The sequence below is a fragment of the Diaporthe citri genome (assembly GCF_014595645.1).
Source record: "Diaporthe citri strain NFHF-8-4 chromosome Unknown scaffold_1, whole genome shotgun sequence".
NCBI lineage: Eukaryota > Fungi > Ascomycota > Sordariomycetes > Diaporthales > Diaporthaceae > Diaporthe > Diaporthe citri.
Genome location: NW_025064846.1, coordinates 4,726,617 through 4,750,170, shown reverse-complemented (window position 1 = coordinate 4,750,170; position 23,554 = coordinate 4,726,617). Strand labels below are relative to the sequence as shown.

The 23,554-nt window shown below is 59.0% G+C and overlaps 7 protein-coding genes across 7 annotated transcripts; 6 read left to right on the top strand and 1 right to left on the bottom strand.

Annotated features, from left to right (window-relative positions):
* Nucleotides 1-2,602: 2,602 nt before the first annotated feature.
* On the top strand, nucleotides 2,603-4,881 carry INS49_001306 (uncharacterized protein; the record flags this gene model as incomplete). Its single annotated transcript, XM_043162138.1, has 2 exons — nucleotides 2,603-4,489; nucleotides 4,561-4,881. The coding sequence occupies 2 exons, from the start codon at nucleotides 2,603-2,605 to the stop codon at nucleotides 4,879-4,881; spliced, it is 2,208 nt and encodes a 735-aa protein (XP_043030644.1).
* A 1,823-nt stretch (nucleotides 4,882-6,704) lies between these two features.
* INS49_001305 (uncharacterized protein) lies at nucleotides 6,705-8,735 on the top strand (the record flags this gene model as incomplete). Its single annotated transcript, XM_043162137.1, has 8 exons — nucleotides 6,705-6,938; nucleotides 7,013-7,129; nucleotides 7,199-7,301; nucleotides 7,368-7,436; nucleotides 7,500-7,837; nucleotides 7,901-8,213; nucleotides 8,270-8,682; nucleotides 8,733-8,735. 8 exons carry the CDS (start codon nucleotides 6,705-6,707, stop codon nucleotides 8,733-8,735), a joined length of 1,590 nt encoding a protein of 529 aa, XP_043030643.1.
* Nucleotides 8,736-10,802: 2,067 nt separating this feature from the next.
* On the top strand, nucleotides 10,803-11,720 carry INS49_001304 (uncharacterized protein; the record flags this gene model as incomplete). Its single annotated transcript, XM_043162136.1, has 4 exons — nucleotides 10,803-10,883; nucleotides 11,145-11,348; nucleotides 11,386-11,614; nucleotides 11,698-11,720. The coding sequence occupies 4 exons, from the start codon at nucleotides 10,803-10,805 to the stop codon at nucleotides 11,718-11,720; spliced, it is 537 nt and encodes a 178-aa protein (XP_043030642.1).
* A 2,324-nt stretch (nucleotides 11,721-14,044) lies between these two features.
* On the top strand, nucleotides 14,045-16,831 carry INS49_001303 (uncharacterized protein; the record flags this gene model as incomplete). The annotated part of the gene is made up of 3 exons (XM_043162135.1): nucleotides 14,045-14,343; nucleotides 14,411-16,716; nucleotides 16,779-16,831. 3 exons carry the CDS (start codon nucleotides 14,045-14,047, stop codon nucleotides 16,829-16,831), a joined length of 2,658 nt encoding a protein of 885 aa, XP_043030641.1.
* A 718-nt stretch (nucleotides 16,832-17,549) lies between these two features.
* Nucleotides 17,550-18,135, top strand: INS49_001302 (uncharacterized protein; the record flags this gene model as incomplete). The annotated part of the gene is made up of 3 exons (XM_043162134.1): nucleotides 17,550-17,656; nucleotides 17,811-17,982; nucleotides 18,073-18,135. 3 exons carry the CDS (start codon nucleotides 17,550-17,552, stop codon nucleotides 18,133-18,135), a joined length of 342 nt encoding a protein of 113 aa, XP_043030640.1.
* Nucleotides 18,136-18,813: 678 nt separating this feature from the next.
* On the top strand, nucleotides 18,814-20,479 carry INS49_001301 (uncharacterized protein; the record flags this gene model as incomplete). Its single annotated transcript, XM_043162133.1, has 3 exons — nucleotides 18,814-18,881; nucleotides 19,019-19,874; nucleotides 19,979-20,479. 3 exons carry the CDS (start codon nucleotides 18,814-18,816, stop codon nucleotides 20,477-20,479), a joined length of 1,425 nt encoding a protein of 474 aa, XP_043030639.1.
* A 575-nt stretch (nucleotides 20,480-21,054) lies between these two features.
* INS49_001300 (uncharacterized protein) lies at nucleotides 21,055-22,743 on the bottom strand (the record flags this gene model as incomplete). The annotated part of the gene is made up of 1 exon (XM_043162132.1): nucleotides 21,055-22,743. One exon carries the CDS (start codon nucleotides 22,741-22,743, stop codon nucleotides 21,055-21,057), a length of 1,689 nt encoding a protein of 562 aa, XP_043030638.1.
* Between the last annotated feature and the right edge of the window lie 811 nt (nucleotides 22,744-23,554).

Below are 23,554 nucleotides of genomic sequence, written 5' to 3'. Positions count from 1 at the left end.
TGACCATCAGCGTGGGGACGTGAGGCGTGTGTGCATTGTCTTGGGCATAGCGGGCGTTTCTGGATGGGTTTGGATGGTGTTGGTGTGTTGAAAGAGATTAATTGTGTATCCCACCAAGGGGCCCAAGGGGGCCCGCTGTGCGATGGCCGCGAACGAAGTGTCACCACTTGGGCACCGTCGAGATGATGTTCTCGACTAATTCCCCGGGGCGATTCGGCCACCCGCTCATCGCTCGCGGGCACATACCGAGCCGGGATGGCACGGAGAGCCGGGCAGATGGTGTGGCGAGGCTGCGAGCAGGAAAGTGTCGCACCCCGTGTGAGCAAGTAAGCTGTGAGCCGGCCGCGCGAGTGACCTCGATACGAAATTCAAAAAGACAACCCAACAAAGAATTAGTCCACAAACCAGGAGGGCGGGAACGTGCTGTTTGACGAGACATGCCCATCACTACGAGCCAGACAGCAGCTGCACTGACGACACACCACTTGGAGACACACGAGCATTCCACAGCCCCTCTCGTGTCATGGCAGTCTGAGCAGCTGTGCGGGTTCAAGACTCGGGTCGCCCCCGCTCACCCACTTCCGGACAGCCAAGAACTGAAGAGTGGACTCTGGCTTTCCCAGATTCTCATCAACGATGTCGTACATGTGTCACATGCTGCTGTGTGCCCTGCGTGCATGACAGCGAATCAGTGCCGGGTAGCACGGGGCCCCCGGGCGATAGCTCTGGCCATGCTGGCTGCTCGAGAGGCTCGTCGGCCATTCCCGACGCCGCCGCCGCCGCCGTGCCGGGAGGACCTCATGGGGTGCGTGCACCACAAACCCCCCTTGGCAAGCTCACTGCCCCCAAAACTGTGGGGCAGCAACTCGCATGCATCGCACGCATCGCATACATCGCATACATACAGCCGAGGAACGAGAGAGGGGGAACAGGAAAGAAGCTTTTTGTTCTTTCCTGCTTGCTTGCATACGAGCAAGGCTGAGCCACACACATGGCGGGGATTCCGGGCGGGACCCCCAAAAGGCTCTGGGGACTCTTATTACCTGACTTGTTAGTTTCTTGTCATGCATGCGCGCGTGCATCTGGCTGGGTCGGAATGGGGCCTGACTGACAGAGGTCTCTGCAGCGGGAACAGGTCAGCTGGACAGAGGCGTGGGTCCACGGTCCCCGATGAGACCCAGCACGTTGTTATTGTTATTGATCACTGCTCGCTCGGACTGGTAGCAACCTGCCGTCCCAACAGAGAGGATCAGCCCAGCCAGAGCTACCACGGTACCAATGTGGCGCGGCACGTTGTTGGGCTAGCCGTCCAGCCCCTCCAGCCATGTCATCTCTCACTGTACCTGTCACTGTACAGTACAGTAATATTTCTACTGCTGCGGATGTGACCGTGACCGTCACTTTTGCCAACCGTGCAGTCGAATGGGGGTTGGTCTTGTTCCTGTGGGATGCCGCCGAGGAGGACAACGGGGCGACGAGACTGTGATGCCGGCAACAATAACGACAACAATGACAACAGACGGCTGCGTGCTGCTCACCGATGGACAATGAACGACAGTGTCCGACGACACACAACCACCATACCGCACATACCACACAAACCACACACCAACAAGAAAAGCGCACGAACCCCGGGCCCGCGGGGCCTTGGCAATGGCACATGGGGTGCCGTACACTAGCTCCAGGAGCGGCTCCAACAATGGCTGCATGGCTGCATGGCTGCATGGCTGCACGGCTGCACGGGCGGCAGGATCGCCAACAGCCACCAAGGGAGGGCTCTGAGCAATGGGCGGGCAGTGATGGTGATCAGAGGGGCAGAGGGGCTTCCCGTTTCAATGGGCGCACATCTCTCCTGCAGGAAAGTGGCAGAGAGAACCACCCACACCCCCCGAGTCCAAGCCACACGGTCAGTTCCTGGCATGAGGAACAAGCTCAGCCCTCCTCTCCTTCCCCTGCTGTCTCCTCCCGTCTCCTCCTCGCCTCCTGCCCTCCTGCCCTCCTGCCCTCCTGCCCTCCTGCCCGTCTCCTCAGCCCAGCCCAGCCCAGCCCAGCCAGAGCCCAGCCCAGCCAGAGCCCGAGGCCGAGCCCTTGCTGCAGCTGATGCACACTAGATCTACCTGCCTTGCAAGGTTGTCACTTCTCACGTCGCCCTGGCCGACCCATGATATAATAACCAACGCCGCCTCCTTCCTGTCCCTCTCTGTATCTCTCGCTCCCAGAGCTGTCTGTCCGACCCGACTGGCTGGTTGTCCCATCGCGTGGCCTGGCCAATTGCTGCAGGGTATTGCTCTCGAGAATTGCTACGCCAACGCGAAATTGTCACGATCCTCCAGAACTTGTCTCCCGACCCCGCGTTGTCTTCCTGACCCAGCCACCTGGGCCCTCTCCCTACCCCGCAGTGCGGGTCCCCCATACTGTAGCCCATCAAGCCCGCCCGATCGCGCTCAAAAAGCTCAGCTCACCCTCTGCCCGAGGCCATCGTTGCTGCTGCTGCTGCTGCTGCTTGCTTGCTTGCTTGCTTGCTTGCCCATAGCTCCAGCTCGAGCTCAAGCCCGGAACCGAGACCCCGGACCCAGATTCGAGACCACGGGCCAACGCGCTCATGTCTCTGCAGGTCGAGGATACCAGAAGAACTCGGTCGCGCTCTCCAGGCCGGCGCGACCGCAGCCGCAGTAGAAGCCGTGGCCCTCCCTTGGTCGTCGAGACCGACCCATACGGCGACAGGGAGAGGGAGCGTGCGTACGAGCACGAGGAGCGCCGCTATCAGGCGCCCCCCTCACCCAGCGACGATGCCTACTACCGCCGCCCGAGGAGCCCAGCCGTCGAGAACGGCGCGCGGACCTCGTACGGCGACCTGAGATACGATGGCGACTACCGCAGGGATGGTCCCAGGGAAAGGCACTCCGACTCGGACAGGGAGCGCGACAAGGAGCGCGACAAGGAGCGCGACAAGGAGCGCGACCGTGCCGGGCTGATGGACGCCTTCCTGCCGCAGAAGTACGCCAAGAAGCTCGAGAACTCGGACGCCTACAACTACATGACCGCCCCCATCTCCGACAAGTCGAGGGAGCGGTCGCGCGACCGCCGCGCCCAGAAGAAGGAGAAGCTCGAGGAGGACCTCGCCTACGGCAAGCTTCACTCCCCGCCCACAAAGGACGCCCGCCCCGTGTCTCCGCGTCCTCCGGCCTCCCCGCGCCACTCGCCCTCGCCCTCGTATGAGTACGCCAAGCCGCCCCAGTGGGAGTATGAGAGGGACGAGAAGCTGTCCTCGTACACCTCCCGGGACCCACGGCACAGCTCGGATGCCCTCGGTGTCGGCCACGGCCATGGCAGCTCCTCGCGCACGCGCAGCCGGAGCCCCGCGCCGGGCCACCGGGACAGGGACCGCGAGAGGAAGTCCCACTCGCACCGGGACTCGCTCACCGTCGACCCGCGCGGCTCGTCGGCCAGCGTCGTCGCGGTCGAGCCGGGCGAGGCGCCGCGCAAGAGCGCCATGAAGCGGTCCTCGTCGCCGCAGCCGCCCGTCAACAGGATGTCATCGCTCTCCGTGTCGACCCCGTACCACCCGGGCGCGGGCGGCCTGTCCGTGTCGGCCGCGCCGGCGTCGCCGCTGCTCGAGTCGTACCACGGGACCTACCAGCAGTCGTCGCCGATGCCATCGCCCCTGCTGTTACCGACCCACTACGGCCCAGGCGACGCGCAAGTCATGGACGTCTCCCCGATCGGGTCCGAGGACGAGCGCAGCGGCAAGAGGCGGTCGCGACGGGCGCGTTTCGCAGACCCGCAGGACGACGCGCAGCGGCTGGCAGACGCTCTCAAGGGGAGCAAGCCGCCGCGGACGGAGCCCCTGATCGAGATCCTGCCCGGCATGACGCATGAGCAGGTGATGGACCTGCGGGCCGAGTACAAGCGGCTGGTCAAGACGGGCCCGGAGCGCAAGGGCGTCAACGTGGCCAAGCACGTGCGCGTGCGCCTCAAGGACGAGGACCCGTCGCTCATGAAGGCGTGCTACGCGACGGCGCTGGGACGGTGGGAGTCGGAGGCGTACTGGAGCAGCTTCTGGTACCAGGGCGACAAGACGCGGCGCGAGCTGCTGATCGAGAGCCTCATGGGGCGCACCAACGACGAGGTGCACGAGATCAAGGATTCCTTCACCGACAAGAAGTACGGCGACAGCCTCACGCGCTGCATGAAGCAGGAGCTCAAGGAGGACAAGTTCAAGAGGGCCGTGTTGATGGTGCTGGAAGAGCAGAGGATGGAGGACTTCGACCGCCATGGCCGCCCGCTGGAAATCGATTACGACCTGGTCAGGAGCGACGTGCACACCCTCCACAAGGCCGTCAAGGCCGAAAAGGGCGGCGAGAGCGCCATGATCGGCATCGTCGTCATGCGCAGCGACGCCCACCTGCGGGAGATCCTGCGGGAGTACAGCGAGGAGCACCGCGCCAACTTTGCGAGGGACGCGCTGAAGAAGAGCGGGAACCTGGTGGTAAGTACCTTCAGCCTAGAGGAGACCTTCGATTATACTACGCCAGCGACTAACACATACATTCTCCACAGGGCGAGCTCCTCGCACATATCCTCAACGGCGTGATCAACAAGCCGGTGCGCGACGCGCTGCTGGTGCACCACGCGCTGACGGCGTCCAAGAAGGACGGCCTGCGGCGCGAGCTACTGACGTCGCGGCTGGTGCGCTTCCACTGGGACCGGCACCACATGGCCGCCGTCAAGCGGGCGTACACCGAGCGCTACGGCAAGGACATGATGGAAGCCGTCCGGGACGGCACCTCCGGGGAGTGGGGTCAGTTCTGCCAGGAGCTGTGTATTTCGCGGATGCCCGACGACGTCAAGAGGGTGGAGAGGATCCAACTGTCGAGGTAATTTTGGGCAAGGGGGGTGGGCAGGATTCATATGTGAGAGTGATGGGAGTGATAAGCGATGGTGGTGGTGGTAATGCGTCCTGGGTTACGGTGATGATGATGAATGACTATCATGACGATCACGATGTGATGGAACAAAATCTACGCGAGATGAGAGATCCGACGGAGGAGGGGGAAAAGGGCCAATGGTATACTACTCATTTGTGGGTTGGTAAAGAGTGTGTACGTGATGTATCTCCATGTGTGCATTCGATTCTTACTAGGAAGAGAGGCTTTCACAGGCTGCCTGCATATACATGGCTTTGATACCCGGTCGGACTGGGAACGGGAAAAGAGACGAGAGGTTTTATATATGATACATGCTTCAATGGAAGCGAGCCCAAAGAACCTCCTGTCCGAGGTGACATGTTCAGATGCTCGAAGTCAATTCGGAAATTGCACCGCTAGGTGCTCCCTGCAGGGTGTTGAGTTTCCGAGGCTCTTTCCGACAACATGGTGATCTCGTGGATTCCTTTCTCCAAGCTGTCAACCCGATCATCCCTTGTTTCCTGCCTATGCCTGCTCCACCCTGCCAACGTTTCATCGCCCATGCTGACCTGGCCGTAGTAATCAATATGCCGTGCGCCGTTCATACCTCCCCGCCCGGCAGAGTGACCTCGGAATCAGAACGCATCACGCCCGACCAATCCGCTCCCAAGAGAGACTCATCTGTGCCGGGGATGGTGAAGTTCGATTGATCTACGGCGGGTTCTACGCCGAGAATAGAAGGCCAGGCTTGCCGAGGCCTGCGTTGCTGACAGAAACTCCATCCTCCTGCGCTGCTGACAGAAACTCCATCCTCCTGCGCTCCACCCGCCCAGAAAGCTTCGGTCCATCCATCTTACTCGAGGGGCGCCATCTTACTCGAGGGGCGTGGCACCCTTGACATTACTGTGGAACTCCCACTCCCTCTTTACACAGACACATGCCGTGAACCGTCTGCATGATATCAACTTGCAGAAAAGAGAAAGCTGGGGCCGCCCATCTCCGACTCCAACCGCCCCCAACCCGTCACAAGCACCCCGTTCGGATCGACCCGCCCGCAGATCAACTGCCGGGTATTGCGTGGGGATAATGCGCGATCGCGCCGCGAGACTGACAAAAAACCCATATGACCCCCTTATCACGATATCGGCCTCTGGCGTCGGCGCCGAACGGCACGCACGGCAGCTTTGGGCGTCACATCGTGCATCTCAGCGGGCCACCGCGCCGTCTGATGGTCGGCAGGGGGAGGGGAGGGGGAGATATTGTTCTCGCATGGGACGGCGGCCTGGAGGCGGCCGCTGTGGTCGAACTCTCGTGCTCGCAGGGGCCTCCACGTTGCTCTTTCCCTGCCACGCGTGTGTGCTTTCCGACAAGAGGGCTTGGTGAAGCTTCTCCGCATTCAATCAAAAGTCCCGCCAGCACGCTGAGGTGAGAATATAGCTGTGGATCTGTGTGGATCTTGGGTGCGTTGGTGTGATGGCATCTCTGCATGGCTGCGACTCCACGCCAGGTTTTCCTGATGGCGATGCCTGTCTCAGGCATGCACGCCCTTCGGCATCGGCGGTTGGGGTACGTCCCGACAGCCCGTTAACTTTGCGGGGGTTGGATGGAGTTGGATTGCTCTGGATGGAACTTCTTCTACCCGGCTCGGTGTTTCTATATGTCTGCGCTGGCCCTCTGAAAGACGTGGGTGCCTTTAGTGGTTCCGCCAACTTGGGCTGTGTCTACCGTCATTGAAGCTGCACACATACCTGTAACAGGCTCTCACGTACCCATCACAACTTTGTCAAAAAGTGAGCCATGTTGCAATACGCTCTTGATCTCGGCTCTCAGGCCGGACTGTCCTCCACCTACGGCCGACTCGTAGCCGGCGCAGCTGTCCTGGGGCTCGTGCTGTATGCCTGTTTCCGCGAGCCAGGCCTGTACCCGGGCATCCCGACCTGGGGCGTTGAGAAAGGCTGGATGAAGATCGAGAAGGCGCGGCGCAAGTATACAGCGCAGGGAACCCAGCTCGTCGCAGAAGCTGTCGAGAAGGTATGACGGCGCCCCGGTCCACCAGGGGATACACCTCTGTAGGGAGTCGAAGTTGAAAAACCCTGTGTACACAGTTCTCGCAGCCCTACCAAATCGCTACCGATGTAGGCGTCAAGATCTTCCTCCCCGCCCGATACGCAGAGGAGATCAAGAACGTCAAGCAGATGAGCTTCAAGAAAGCACTCCAGTGGGTAAGTCTGGGATTTGGGGAGGACAGGACGGACCATGTTGACAAGTTTTGCTGAAATTCAAACACAAAGGAGTTCTTCCTCGATTATCCGGGCCTTCGGGCAATGAACACACTCACGCACGAGGAAGACATTGTGCAGAAGGTGACCCGGCAGAACATCACACAGTCTCTGAGTTCGTGGGCCCATCACGGAGAACAAGCCTGGGTTTGCCGTCAGTCAGGCTGACAAGCTCTCGCAGATCTGATCACCGACGACCTCTCTGAAGAAGCCAACTTGGTACTGGAGGAGAGGCTGGGCGAAAACAATGGTATATTGTGCAGCCCCGTCTGCCGTTACTCGCAGAATCCCCACTAATATGCTGCCGTCACAGAATGGACATCCATGGCACTGAAGCCCTTCGTCCTTGACCTCGTAGCCCGGCTCTCGTCGCGCCTGTTCGTCGGCGAAGATCTCTGCCGCAACGAGGAATGGCTGGAACTGGCCAAGAACTACACGCTGGATACCTTCGCCGCCGGACGGGCCCTCCGCAGCTGGCCCTTTGCACTCCGGCGCATCATGGTATGGATACTGCCGGAATGGAGGAAGATTAGACAGGACGTCGCGGACGCGAGGAGAATCCTCGCCCCGGTAATCAACAAGCGGCTGGAGTGGAACTGGACGGCAGACGCAAAAGGTGTGCCGCGACCCAAGACGGGAGACACTATCCAGGTAAGACAGACTCGAGAGACGCCCGGGCCCTGAGACGTTGCTGATGCAGTGTGTTTATGGCAGTGGTTCCAAGACGCCTTTGAGAGAAACGGACTCGAGCCCAGGCCTGCGGATGCGCAACTTGCACTCAGCGTGGTGGCCATCCACACGACGACCGAACTGCTCACAGGTAGCCTCCTCGATCTGGCACAGAATGGTGACTTCATCGACAGCCTGCGCGAGGAGATGATCCCTATCCTTGACGAACAGAACTCTGTTGGAGACGGCGATGCTGAGGGGACGGGGAAGAGACACTGGAAGAAGAACAGCCTCTATAAACTGAAGCTATTGGACAGCGCACTGAAGGAATCACAGCGCTTGCACACCAGAGACATCGGTGAGTTCACCTGTGGCGGTCTCGGTGCTGTATGATCACTGACCCGATGCTCCCAGCCTCTATGCGACGCGTCGCCGAGGCCCCGGTCAAGCTCTCCGACGGTACTGTGATCCCGAAAGGAGCCTTCACCTGGGTCACCCTGGACGCGTATAGGAACCCAGACATCTATGCCAACCCGGAGGAATACAACCCACGGCGGTTCCTTGACCTCCGCAATCAGCCGGGGCAGGAGAACAAGTGGCAGCTGGTCAGCACGACTGCCGACCATCTCGGGTTTGGACATGGCGAGCACTCGTGTCCGGGACGTTTCTTCGCCTCCAATGAGGTCAAGATTGCGCTCGTGCACTTGCTGATGAAGTATGACTGGAAGCTGGCGGACGGGCAGAGGCCCGGAGACGTGGTGAAGGGGGGAAGTGAGATAGGTGTTGACGCGGAAGCGAGGGTCCTGTTCAGAAGGAGACAAGAGGAGGTAAGACTGTGATGACGATGTGAGGGAAGGACAAGCCAGACGTGAGAAAGTGAGCAGAGTGTTTTTTTGGGGCCCATATCGAAGCGAGAGCATCAACTGTTGTTGTGAGATTGTCGAGCTCATCGCGGGTTCTCAGCCTGTCGTTAACATCTAGGCGCAAGCATCATGTCGATTTAAGCCATCGCCAGTCATTCCCTTCCAGCTGTGTGCCATCAGCGTACAGATCAGTTCCCAAATGTCTGGGTGTGACTTGACCGGTGCAGAATGCAACATCAGATGAATGAACCCCCCGGCATAACCTTCCGCAGGGTAACTTTCCGTGGGATACCGTCTCAAGGGGACAGGAAACGTCTTTGGGATGTTCTGTAAGATTGCATATTTTGACAGGCCGTTTTATTCGCTTTCCATGCACTCTTCGGTACTTGATAGACGTTTGGAACGTCGTCCGTGAGCTGTATGGTTTCTTTGGAAAGTAAAAGCCATCCGAGGTATAAATTGCAAGGGGGGATTCACTCTCGGCAACAATCCCAAGACTCCTGAGGCAAATGAGATTCTCACTCAAAGTCTTGCAGGTAAGTGATGGAGAAGCTCGCGAACAGCTGTCTAGGACCGTTGTGCATGCTTGTGGCAACAGTAGTGTAGAACGCCGTGCCTAGGTCGTTTTCGGCCTTCTCAAGTGACCTTTTCGACCGGATCGCCGTGCTCCGGCCAGATGTACCGATTATCAGACGGAGAGATGTGCACAGCAGCACCGGCAGTCCGGGGCGCGTATCGTGGAACAAGTATCCAGGTCTTCCCAGGCACGGCGTGCGGATCTGTAGCCAGTAGGCAGCTTCTGGTCCCTGCATAGGGGTCCAGTCACGGTCCGTGCAGGCAAAAGCGGTCCGTCTGGGGGGGGGGGGTTGCTAGTAGGGTACGGCAAGCAGAGCGAACAGAGATGAAACAGAGATGCAACGAATGGGAAAGGGGAGGACGAGATAGACGGCCTTGGCTGATATGCCTGGTGGTCTGTACATAACACAGCGACGCGACTCTGATCACTGCCCTCTCACATGATGTGAAGGGGTCTGAGCTGACATGAGCTGGGTTGTGTTGATTGCGGTTGTAGAGTTATTAGAGTTTGGGGATGGGGGAGGGTTGAGGAGAGAGCTCGGTGGAGGTGTCTGCACTGCCACCTCGTGGCCCTGGTCCGGCTGATCGTGCCTGGAAGACACGGAAAGGCTTGGGAAGAAGGCTTGGACGCCGAGCGGCCAGGGCTGAGGGAGGGGCCAGAGGTTGCGTAATGGTGCTTGGGAGACGGCAGATTCGGGGGCGGTCTGGCCATGATGACCTTCTCGTATCTCCTGTTGGCCTGCCTGTCCTCGCAAACAGATAGACGCTGTCCAGGCAACCAACCAAGAACCAGGCAACCTGGGGAAGAGAAATGAAAAAGAGAGGGCTGGAATGGACCTACAGAGCATGTCGAGCCGGTTCTGTGGGGTGCAGCAGGCTCAGAAGCTCTTTCAAACCGGCCGGCCCCCGCGGCAAGGTGCGGTGGAGTTGATAGTGCAAGATATGAGCGAGCCATGTTCGCCACTAACAGGCACCCAGGTCCTGTGAGGCCTCGTCACCCCAGCACCCAGCCAGGACGGAGACGGAGTACGGGGAGCAGAGCCACCCAAAGGAGCATAGCTCATGACACTCAAGCCCCATCCATGCCGCCCACCCTGGTTGCTTGGGGTGCTCTGGGTGCTTGCGTGGTGGCGCTGACTGGTGCTTTCTTTCAGTGACGCCAGCCCCAATTCCCACCTCAGACAGACCTGTTTCGACTCAGTACGAACCCTGCAAGAGTCCTGCCTCAGCAGCCAAAGCGAAGCGTCTCAGCTGTTCATAACCTCCCGCCTCCGTCTGCGACTTCCAAAACCCTACCGCTTCTCAACCACTTTCCTCTCTCCTCCTCCCCTACGAACAGAATCTCTGCCTCTCCATCCGCACTTACGATACCCCCGCTCATCGAGCCATCAGATCCAAACAACAGACGAATCGCAATTTGATTTCTGTGATAAGAGCCATCACAGAATCCCGCCCGATTGATCCGACTCCTCCAAACCCCTAGCAAAACCACACACACAACCGCCGCAATGGCTGACAACCACTCCCCATACGACCCCGATCCGCGACAGGGACGCGGCGGGGACAGGAGGACACAAGCTCTGCAAGCGGTAAGTCATTTTCATTGAAGAAACCTGCATTTCGTTTCGCCAGGAGCTCCCAGATTGCGATGGGTCCAGACCCGTCGCCCTGCTTCCGCCGCGGCCGAATTGGAGCGACGTCAGCGCGCCGTCTGCATCATCAGCATCACACCTTCGGCGGCACGATCGCGAAGCTCTGGAATCAAAAAGGGCACAGGAGTATCGCCACTCCAAATGCCGACGAGCACTTTCTGAACGTTTCAAAATGTCAACTGCTCAATCAGCGGTCAGAGACAGCGGACAAGGGGCGACAGTGCCGCTTCAGACGCCCAGAACTTGCCAAGGAAGAACACAAGCGCGATCTCTCCATCCGGCACCGACCCTCCACCCGCATCGCGTATCGATCAAGACAAGAGCTACCTTCTAGGCGTCAGCTACTCGCTGTTCGGGCTCCTGAGCCGGGCGTTGCCGCGGATTGCTACAAGCATGTGTAATGTCTGTGCCAAGTGACTGACGCAGCAGCGTTTTGCAGGAAATCGACGACACCGTCAATGTCATGCACGATAACATCCAGAAGGTCAGGGAGCGCGGCGAGAACTTGGACCACCTGCAGACCAAGACCGACAACCTGGCCAACCAGGCCCATGGCTTCCGCCGCGGCGCCAACAGAGTGCGGAAGCAGATGTGGTGGAAGGACATGAAGATGCGCATGTGCCTGATTGCAGGCGTTATTATCCTGCTCCTGATCATCATCGTACCGAGTATGTGGAACAAGCTCCCCCCCCGGGCGCCGGGTGGCTTTTTGTATCTGGTAATGTAACTTTACTGACGGTTGTCCTCGCAGTTGTGGTCACCCAGACCAAATAAGCGGTTGGCAAAGGCTGGAGACGCAAGGCATCATGGCGCCACTGCGGCATGAATACGACGAAGCGAATGATCGATTACACGACTGTCGATCTCGCCGGCTTCGGGACGCATCCTCACGTGGACAACGACGAGGGGGAATGGCTGGCTGGCAGGCGTGCGAGCCTCGAGTTACCTAGCAAGGGTGGAGTTTTCTAGCTTTTGATTTCGACCGGTCCTTTTTGATGAACCTAAACTCACGTCTCGGTTATGACCAACGACGGAAGAGCAGTCTCGCAGCGTGCTCTCGCCGCGGGCTTTACGCCAGGTCACGGCCCGGGTTCCGAGTCTCTCCCAGAGCGATGCTACTAGGCTGGCAACGACCCAAGCACCTTTAACGCGGGACTGTATGTATGATGGAATGGCAAATGACTTTTTTGCAAATCACTTAATGGAGACATTCACGACTTACTTTGAAGCCCGCCCAACACATGTGACAGTGAGCCCTCGCACAGCGGAGTCCAAGCCGGAGGTCAGACAGACGGACATGGTATGGGTGCACGGGTTGCCGCATATGAACACGAGCTGGATCTCACCGAGTGACGACACAGCTGCAGAATATGGTGGAACCCCAGCCCAGACCCCTCGCGTATAAGTCAACACGTCTCGTACACACCATGAGGAGGCGGTGGGTTGGATACCTTCCACCCATCCTGGGTACCCGAGCACCGAGTAGGAATGGCGAGCCTGGCTTCGGCTTCTCAGGCGCCTGCATCTAAAGCCGGCAATTGTGACATGCTGCAGTGGAGAGGTGTGCCAGAAGGGCAGGTTCGAAAAATTTAAGGGCGACTGACCGCTCCATAATACACACATGTTTACATAGCCTACTGCCTAAACAGGGAGATCGCCCGATGGAGGCTGGCTCTGTAGGAGCCTGGAAGCCATGTACGTCCGTACGGAGTACCTTGAGAGACCCATCATCCGTCATGTCATGTCCACCAACGCAGCCGAGGTCTCTCGCGTTTACGACACCAATCGCTGGAGCCAGCCAGCTGGAGCAGCCAGCTGGAGTGGGCCACACTGGGGCATCTGATAAAAACATTCGCGCGCCCAAGACCTCGGGCACGAGTGTGCCGGGCGTCCGCGCTGTGAGAGTCCAAGGGGAGAGGGTGGATCAAGAGGGGCATCTGATAACTTTGTACCGGGATGGGCTCTCCTGCCGATGCCCCATGGTGTGCCAAGGTTCCGAAACGAGGGAATGAGGCCTGCTGGAGAAGAAGAAGAGGGTGGTGGTGGTCCAGTGATGATGATGACAATTATCCCTCGGCTCAGAACCGACGCTCGTTGCTGGCTCCATGCAGGTGGTCGACGATCCTGCACGCTTCTTGTTGTCAGCATGAAAAATCTCTCAATGCAAGGCTAATACCGCAGACATGCTCACATGCCGGGAATCTGGATGGGCTCGCCCAGGTCGGGTTCGGACGCGGGGGAGGCGGCGGCGAGCACCCAACCACGAGCTTGCAGGGCAGAAACGGTTGCGAGGCTGGCCGGCCGCGGCAGACTGGCTGGACTAGACTAGGTAACTCGGGCGTGCGAGGAGCGGCTTCGGCGTTGCGTCTTGGGCCTTGGAAAAATCCCTCCTTGGCCTTGAACCGCCCCTCCTCTCCCCCACGCAACTCTGGAACTTTTTTTTTGGGTGGTGGAACCCCAGCCCGGAGCTTAGCCAGGCCATACCCCAGTCGGCACCGCACACCAGCACATACAATACACACCCGATCCTCTCCCACAGTCTCCCTCTCCCTCTCTCTTTCCTCTGCGTCCTTCCCTCGCTCTCGTGTTAGACACTCTCCACTCCGTAGCTGACTGACTTTCTCTTTCGATGTTGACCGCGTGAGAAGGCAATTTTCCGCTTCTCAATTGGGTTTTGTGGTCTGCGCATTCGAGTCAGAACGGGAGATATCGTGAGTCAACAACCAGCCCTCCACGCCCCAACCTGGTATGGCCACCATGGCTGGCAGAATGGGGCAATCGCAGTCCGCTGCGCAGGTCCCGGCAACATGAGACAGCATCACAAGGCAGTTGTTTCTGTGTATTGGACCATCTCGACCGACTGTGCCCCGAGAAATATCACCCTTCCAAACGGATGATCTGTGGCAGATCCCTTATCTCCCCACTAGATACATACACATCGAGACTCCAAAGCCTGGGTGTTTTCCGTCTCCTGTTGCCGCCACCTGCCACGGAGCCAATTGGCCTGCTGTCAGCTTGCTGCTACAACAGATACCTTGCGTCCCTTCTGCCCGGCTAACTCAACAATTCTTTGCCTCAGGAGCATCTCCACAGGAACCATGCTGTCCACCTCCGTGAGGGCCTTCCGGGCCGGAGCCCGCCGATGCGCCCGACTGCCCAAGCCTCAGACCGCTGCCCCCCGTGTGGTTGCCAGCGCGCGACTTGCCGAATGCTCCCGCCGCGCCCTCTCCACCTCGACCAAGCAGCTTACCGATCTCAGCACTCGCGGCATAGTCATCCAGACGCTGAGCAGCGTGGGGTCCAAGAGGGAGGTCCAGCAGTACCTGTCGCACTTCACATCCGTCTCGTCGCAGCGCTTCGCCGTGATCAAGGTTGGAGGTGCTATCCTGACCGACTAGTGAGTTGCCCAGAACAGACCTTGGGCGCTTCTTGGGGCACGAGGCTGATAATCTTCTTCTTCACAGCCTGGACGAGCTGTGCAATAGTCTGGCGTTCCTCTACCATGTCGGTCTCTACCCTGTCGTCGTTCACGGCGCAGGGCCACAACTCAACAAGCTTCTGGAGGACGCTGGGGTCGAGCCACAGTTCGAGGAGGGCATCCGGATCACGGACCACAAGACCCTCGCCGTCGCGCGGAAGCTGTTCCTCGAGGAGAACCAGAAGCTTACCAACCGGCTGGAGGAGATGGGTGTCCACGTCCGCCCCATCACCAACGGCGTGCTCGAGGCAGACTACCTGAACAAGGAGAAGTGGAACCTGGTCGGCAAGATCACCAACGTGAACAAGGACCTGATCGAGCAGGCTATCAACCACCGCTGCCTCCCTGTCCTGACCTCCCTGGCCTACACCCCCGAAGGCCAGTGCCTCAACGTCAACGCCGATGTCGCGGCCGCCGAGCTTGCCCGCGCCCTGGAGCCATTGAAGGTGGTCTACCTGTCGGAGAAGGGTGGTCTCTTCGACGGAGAGGGTGGCAAGATCTCTGCAATCAACCTGGATGAGGAATTCGAGTACTACATGTCACAGGCGTGGTGCAAGTACGGAACTCGCCTTAAGATCAGGGAGATCAAGGAACTGCTGGACACGCTGCCCCGTTCGTCATCCGTCGCCATCATCCACCCCCAGGACCTGCAGAAGGAGCTGTTCACGGACTCTGGTGCCGGTACACTCATCCGGAGGGGCAACAAGCTGTTTGCGTCCACGAGCCTGCGGGAGTTCAGCGACGTCGAAAAGCTCAAGGAGGTGCTCATCCGGGACAGGGAGGGGCCCAACGCGCGGCAGACTGTTGACACCTACATTGAGTTCTTGAAGGAGAACCCCTTCAAGGCTTACTACGACGAAGCCCTGAGGGCGCTGGCTATTGTCCTGCCACCGAGCGAATCCCGCCCCCTGGCGACCCTGGCGACGCTCACCATCACCAAGTCTGGCTGGCTGAGCAACATTGCCGACAATCTCTTCACCGCCATCAAGAAGGACTTTCCGAAGCTAGTCTGGACTGTTAGGGAGCATGACGAGAACCTGACATGGTTCTGGGACAAGGCCGATGGAAGCTTGTCTGTCAACGGCGATGTAATGTTCTGGTGCGGTATCGAGGACGGTAACGAGGTCATCAACGTAATGAAGGACTTCGAGACGCACGGTCGGGCGATGCTGGGCGACTCCAACCTCGAGGCTCGGATGCAGCGGGCCGCCATCAACGCTGGTGCCACCTCCGCACCTAAGTCCGGTGCGCGACAAGCTCGGGGCTTCTCTACGATGACCAGGCCTCGTTCGTGGCAGACCAAGACGGCCGGCCAGTCCCGAGGCTTTGCGACGACCACCAACCCCAACCCACCACTGGGCAAGAGGAACAAGACGAGGGATGGGCCGGCAAAGGTGGCTCTGATTGGTGCTCGTGGGTACACGGGCCAAGCGCTGATCTCGCTTCTCAACTCTCACCCTAACATGGAGCTGTCGTACGTGTCGTCTCGTGAACTGGCAGGAACACCGCTGGAAGGATACGACAAGGCCCAGGTCACATATGTCAACCTCAGCCCCGACGATGTGCGGGAGAAGGAGAGGGCTGGCGAGATTGACTGCTGGGTCATGGCGCTGCCAAACGGTGTCTGCAAGCCCTACGTTGAGGCCGTCCACGAGGGCCGCAAGTCATCCAGCCACAAGAGTGTCATTGTCGACCTGTCCGCCGACTACCGATTCGACAACTCATGGACGTATGGCCTTCCCGAGCTCGTGCCCCGGCAAAGGATCCACGATGCGATCGACATCTCCAACCCCGGCTGCTACGCAACCGGAGCCCAGCTCGGCCTCGCGCCCTTGGTGGAGCACTTGGGCGGTGAGCCCGCCGTGTTTGGCGTCTCCGGATACTCGGGGGCAGGCACCAAGCCCTCGCCCAAGAATGACGTCGAGAACCTGACCAACAACCTGATCCCGTACTCGCTGACCGACCACATCCACGAGCGGGAGATCAGCACGCAGCTCGGCCACAGCGTGGCCTTCACCCCACACGTGGCAGTCTGGTTCCAGGGCATCCACCACACCATTAACATCCCGCTGAACAAGACCATGACGTCCCGGGACATCCGCCAGCTGTACCAGGAGAGGTATGCTGGCGAGAAGCTGGTCAAGGTGGTGGGCGAGGCGCCGCTGGTCAAGGCGATCAGCGGAAAGCACGGTGTCGAGATCGGCGGGTTCGCGGTGCACAGCTCGGGCAAGAGGGTGGTTGTCTGTGCGACCATTGATAACCTGTTGAAGGGGGCTGCGACGCAGTGTCTGCGTAAGTCTACTGCCCTGTGCTCATTCTCTTGACGTGCGCTTTACTAACTTTGGGCCCTACAGAGAACATGAACCTGGCACTGGGCTATGCCGAGTACGAAGGAATCCCACTATAGATGAGTAGGCTTGGGCCACAGAAGACGGCGCGACAGGCACGGATCGCAACCATGTGCAGGTTGACCTGATGGACAACACCACACGCCCGCCTGACGCAGTCTATCACGGTTGATGCGCCATGAACATTGCAGGATGGTCCGATGTCGCCCAGAACCTACGTACCTTTCGGAGGTTGCCGGGTCAGCTTTTCTTTGTTTACGTGCCAGCTCCTATTACGGCTGCCTGACCCGGGGGAGAGGTGGGGAGGCTTGTGAAGGTGAAGTTAAGGGAGGGAATGCCCTTGTCGCAGTCTTATTTCAGGCATCTGGCGTTCTGGGATAACCAAAAGGGTATAAAGCAGCTTGTACACCTCGCTGTACAACTCGGATGTTTTACTTTTTGAAAGTTTTTTTTCTATTTCTATAGTTGGTTTCTGTAGCGGTAGAACAAAAATCGCTTAAACAAGTTCTCGAATCATGGCATTGTGACTGTCAGTTGAAGTAACAAAATTCTGTTTTCGAGGAAAATGCCATGCTCCTAGTGAACTGGGCACGATTGATGTTGAACGAGTAGACTCCCAAGGAGGGACGGACTCTGTAGATCCCTGACGCTTACGTAAGTCACTGTGGTGGATGTGCTATGCAATCCAGCACCCTTGGACATCGCATCGCAACGTTTTTGCCGATCGCCAACATCAGACCCAACGACGCTTGTCCCGCCCGCAAACGCCTCCCGAAGATGTCGATGTTCAGGGCGAAGAAGCTCGACCTGGGCTGCTTCGTCAACATCAAGGTCATCCGCGACCACACCAAGCGGAAGGTGTACGAGAAGCACGAGGCGGAGAGGTACGTCCGCTCATCCGATCCACAGCAGAGCAAACCGCGCCCCCCGAACCCGCTTGCTTGCCCTGGAGGGACGGACTCCCGCTTCCGCAGAGAACGAACGGCGAAGAATGGGGGAAAGCAAAGGCTGACCATTTCCGCGCTCTCCCGCACACAGGCAAGCCCTCCGCTACATCATCCGCAACACGACCCTCGCGCCGCGCGTGCGCGCGGAGGCCCAGCTGCAGCTGACGCAGATGCACTGCTACACGAACCCGACGCAGATCCGCAACCGGTGCATACTCGGCGGCAAGGGGCGTGGTATCTTCAGCGACTTCAAGATGTCGAGGGTAAGCATACAGCCGTGGATAGTCATAGGGAGGTGGAGTCGGGGAGGTACAGGATGATGATGTTTTGCTGATTGCATTGGGTACTCACAGTATAACTTCCGGCTCCAGGCCATCGCGGGCTCCCTGCCTGGTGTGCAGAAGGCTAGCTGGTAGACGGGAGTGCAGGAGGGGGAAGAAGCGGCTTCGAGAACCGATGGGGAAGAGATACCGGTCCTGCTGTGACCTTGACTTTTCAGTCATGTTCGTGCGAGACGTTGCAATGACGAGAAACCTCTTGATACGCAGCCTCTGAATGGGACGACGCTGCCATTGTGTGATGGCAGGCCGTGAGAGGAGACCAATGGTGGCTCAAGATGAGCAGGCCTTGTATATCAACACTTTACAGGCGAAAGAAAAGCCTCCAGGTACAAATATCAAAAGACAAACTCCCAGTTGAAGTCGGCTGTCTGGCAATCCCTATTGTGCGTGTTTGTCTGAACGTCATCTATTGAGTCCTTGGGCGAGCAAATACTGCAAGTCCTTTGGGGAAGGGCTTTCCGTCAGCAAACGACGACACAAAGTTGACGCTGCTCTTGTGGGGAAACTTTTGGGAACAGACAACGCACTCTTCTTGCCTCTTTTTCTAATTGTTCGAAAGACCACTGACAACTTTTCGATCTGAAGTGGTCTAGCAGACTTTGCAGTCTTGCCTTCCAACTATTTGACAACAGCAAAGCCCGACTTCTTGCCGCGACCACACCACCGCTCTCCCATCATCTCCTCCTTATCCAGTTTCTCCATATCAACAACTTAGCCACATTGCAGTGGATTCCACGGCACAAACAATCCGACATGTTTCGACGACGATGGTCTGGTCTGCCAGAAGACCCTTCCTTCCCTGCCGACTTGGAGAAACTTGGGTACGTCGATAATGTCACCTTGCTTCCTGTCCCTTACTCCTCGTTTCGCCGTCGACAGTTACTTCGCGTGACCCTCAAGACACCAAACGCATCGCAGAAATTCATGATCAATGACAGCTAACCAAAAGCCCGCCCAGCTACTTCGTCGAGCCCAAGTCGGACGAGATCCGCCTGATCGACGGGCCGAACTACTACTTCAACTACTTCCACACCAAGAACGTGCGCCACAACGACTGCCAGCGGTTCGCCTTCAACACGGCCGTCGAGGCGCAGCTCATCCACCCGCGCCTCGAGGCCCTAGGCCTGACCAAGCTCGCTCTGCCCCTCGGCACCCCGACCACTGATCCCCATGTCCCCATCTTCGTCTCTCCAGACCTCAAGAGCAAGGAGCGCGTCATCCTCATCGTCGGCGAGAGCGAGCAGGAGCTGGGTGTCATCGCGCACAGGGTCATTGGCGGCGCGGGCGGCGTCGACAAGGGTAGCATGGTGGGGATCGTCAGGGCGCTGCTCCAGAACGATCACGACAGCGATCAGAACCACGCGGACGGCGGCAGCAGCATCAAAACCCCCGCCAACACCAATACCACCCCGGGTATCGTCCTCGCCAACACAGGCGAGCTGTGGTGGTGGCCCGAGGGCGGCCGGGGCCTCACCCCGCGAGGCGCGCAGGGCGCCCCGATGCGAAGCGCCGTGCACTGGGGCCGGTTCCGCGACGACGGCCCGAACGGCTGCGCCAACATGGTCCCGCGCAACGACAGCCCTGTCGCGCACGTCAGGTGCGTGTTCGAGCAGGTCCTGGGTAATAAGGACCTCGTCGCCGCGGACGCGGTGGTGCAGGTCGTGGGCGTCGGTGACGGCGCGGCGGCGGCGCAGAAGGTCCTAGACGGGGACTGGGCGCACTGGGGAGGCAGGGTCGGGTGCCTGGCCATGTTGGGCGGCGGGCTTGATGCTGGCTCGGTGCGGGATGATGGGTTCAGGGCGTTCCTGAGGGAGGTGAGTTTTTGTGCTGCTGCAACTTGCGGCAAATCGTGCCGCCATGTTTCTCGCCTTTCCCAGTCTGTGTTTATGCTAACACGGTACTTTTCGGAACGCAACAGAAGGCCCGCCTCTACACCACCTGCCACGAGCCGGCCGGCACCCTCCTCTCCGGGCCCGACGGCAACGACAGGACGGTTCTCCCCACCGACTACGGCACCTACGTCTTCAGCTCCGGCGAGCGGTACTACACGGAGCTGACGCTCATCAAGGCCAAGGACGTCCTCCTCGCCTGGCTGGCCGAGGTCGACCGCGCCGGTGCGGACTACGCCAACCCCGAAGTCGAGGTCACCTACGCCGACGAGCACGTCGGCGCCGCGCCGAACTGGGCTGATGGCGATGATGGCGGCGTCAGTGGTGCGTGGGGGGACGTCCCGGCCGATGGTGCGGCTGCTGCTGCTGCATTCCAGAAGCCGACGCGTGAGGAGGAGAAAGAGAGCGGGTTGGAGATCATCAGCCGCGAAGAGTGGGAGGATCGCCTAAGGAGGGAGGGCAAGAACAAGCAGGACACTGCTGTCCCTGACAATGTCTCTGTCGTCGGCAAGCCTAGAGAAGACGACTGAAAGCCGGGGGGCAACAGGCGCTGAAGCCGTTGTGGCTGGATGGTGCCTCGAGTCCCACAGATACAGGGCTCACACATGAATGGTGCGATGGTTCGGATACTTAATCAGAATGGTATCGATAGCAGCCTTGCTGTCCACTGTGACTTAGAACATGCCGGCCACCCGCTTGTGAAATTTTGAGAGAACGGATATTCGCACCAGCAGAAACGGATAACCAACGCCCATGCCCCCAATTCACACACCCAACACCTACGCATCCACACCTACATACCCAATACCTATACACCCAATACTTATATAACTAGAACCTATTAGGTGTGTGGGTGTTGAGCGGGTAGGTAATGAACAGGCTTAGATGATATGTTCTGATTGGCTGCTGCTATAGTGCGAGTAATATCCCAGGGTACCATCCGTTCTCAATTTTAATGCGGGTATCACTTCATACTTGATGTTTCCCCTCTCATTTTCCCTTTGTAGAGGCTATTTTGCCAGCCTTACCTAGTCCGATACCAAGTGACTGCCCACTCGGGCGGAGGCACCCAGTCATCTCTGGACATCGCCTGCCACGAGTCTCTCTAAGCTTTCAGCAGCGAGGTCATCAAGCCGGCATTCGGCTTCTCGAGATCTTCCAGGATCTGCTGCGCCCGAACCGTCCTCTCGATCAACACCTTCTCCTCAGCAGCCCACCTGCCACCGCTCTCCTCCGCGACCTTCCCGCCAGACCACAGGCCGAACCAACCCGACGACGACTTGGTTTCGCCCTTCGCCTTGGCAGCCTCTTCCTCCTGGACCATACGGCTCACCATGGCGGACCAATTATCCAAACCGGAGGCGAGGCACTCGCGGCATGCCTTCTTGGCTTCCCGGTTATCCTCGTCGTCTTGCAGGACCTTGTGTAGCTCCTCCTCGGCGAGGTCGACTCCCTCGCGTGTCCACGCCAGGCCGTCTTCGCGAGCCGACTCCTTCAGGACGTACATGATCTCACCAATGTGCAGGTCCAGGGCAGCTTCCTCACAGAGCTCCTTGCTGTCGCGGATGGGAGGTGAGGTCCCGTCGGATGGCGGCGGCGGGTACGGTGGGGGCTTGAAGAGGTTGAGCACTGTCTGCAGGGGGCCGTCCTTCTTGGGGGTCCCGTCGTAAAGAGCGGCAAGCTGCTCATCGGGGCTCTTCTGTGGCGGCTCACTGGATAGTGATCGCCGTGCCTTGAGTATAGATACGAGAATGGGTAGGGCAGCGGACGGTTCCTCGTGGCGGGCCTTGAAAGTCGCCAGTGCCGTCAGAGAAGTGAGCAGGTTTGTCGAAGGCTTGCGGTCGGCCTTGTCGCTCAGAACTGCTGTTTGGGGATCGATGAGTGGTGGTGCGCCGGGACTGTATATCTCCTCTATGGCCAAGTTGACAGCGTCGTCGTACATGATGGCCGCAGGCCCCACCACACCCTTGCACTCTAGCCAGTTCGCGTACGCCAGCGCTGCATCCATGCGCTGTTTTGACGTGAAACCCTCGGTGGACAGCAGCTTCAGGTAGCACTCGTCCGGACTGGGGAAGCCCGCCGGCACGCAGTCTTCCTCGCGCGGGGCGGATTTGGCACCTGGAGGTATTGGCTTGGGAAACGGGTTGGAGGGGCCCTTGACGACGTCGGGGGGAAAGACAGTCTTCCTTGTCTTGTCAAGCACCCAGCCTTCAACGTGCTCGGATGCCCTCGCATACGTCAGCAGCGCCTCGTAGTATCCTCGTCTCCAAGCCTCAGGCATGGCGGAAACGTCCTTTGTGCCGGCGGGGCTCTCTGGCCCCATGTCCTTGAGGCCCTTTCCGTCGCCGTCGGGGTCCTCGAGCCTGGATATGACGTCCTTCATCATCTGGCTGATCAGTGCCCAGTTCTCCATGACGACGTCTGGCCGGTTCCTCTCGGCCTCGGCGCCCCTCTTCCGCATCCTGGTGAGGAAAGACCACTCGTGTGGGGTTGGGAACTGGCGCTCAAGGAACTCCTGCTGGACGGCGAAAGCGGCGCTGGCTACGCAGGCCAAGAGTGCCCAGACATATGCGGTGTACTTGACGCTGAGGATGGCCTCGCGCCGCAGCCAGGTCTTGCGCTCGGTGGTGAGGTAGCGCCATTGTTGGCGCTGGAAGCGGGACGGGATGGAGAGGAAGGGGAGCTGTGGGCGGGCATTGTAGAGGGCGGGTGAGTTGTGGGTGAACGTCCGGGTCGGCTTGTCTGGTGTCTTGAGCTGGCGGAGGAGGAACCGCCGGAGAAGACGGGGTCGCATTGTGGAGGGGTTCTCGATGTCGGTCCCGATATAATTGAGTCGACGATTTTATGATGGACGGTTGTCGGGCGCGCTCGGCTTCTGTGCGAAGGACGAGCTCGTTCAGAGGGATGGGCCGGCGAACGGTAACATGGTAGTGCTAAGGCTGTATGCAGCTGAGCTGGTTGAACAGTGAGGAGGAGTGAATGCAATCAGTGAAGAAGTTGATGACCGCGATTGGCAATCTCGGCCGGATGCTTCGACCAGACTCGCTCGGCTGTTTGATGTCGTCGTTGCTGAGTAAGCAGGACCAAACTCCACTCTGCTCCCGGGATCCAACTTGCAGCTGCGGCTTGGGGCATGTAAGTCGAGAACCCCACCTCCAGGCCTGGGCCTGCCTGACAGGACGTACATCACCAGGCCTATTTACAGCCCACATAGGTACGGTGACACACCCAACATCACCCACACACCTAACACCCACACACCTAACAACCATACACCCACACACCCAATACTTATACAAACTAGGTGTATAGGTGTTGGGGATATAAATTGAGTGTGTGAACTGGGTGTGCGAATTGGGCGCGGGTGTTAGTTTAGTGCTAGCGACACACGGGGGTGTATACCCTCTGTTTTTTACGGGCGCAAATATCCGTTCTCTTGTATGTGGTATGTATCATGTCACTTCGTGAACCCGACGTTGTACAGGACTGCCATGTGCCTGGGACGACTGGCACACGTACAAGTCCACATCCCGCCGTAACCGCCCTCTTCCGGCGCTGTCATTGCCTGGAGAGGTGTGTGCCTGGTTGCGAGCCCGCCCCTGTGT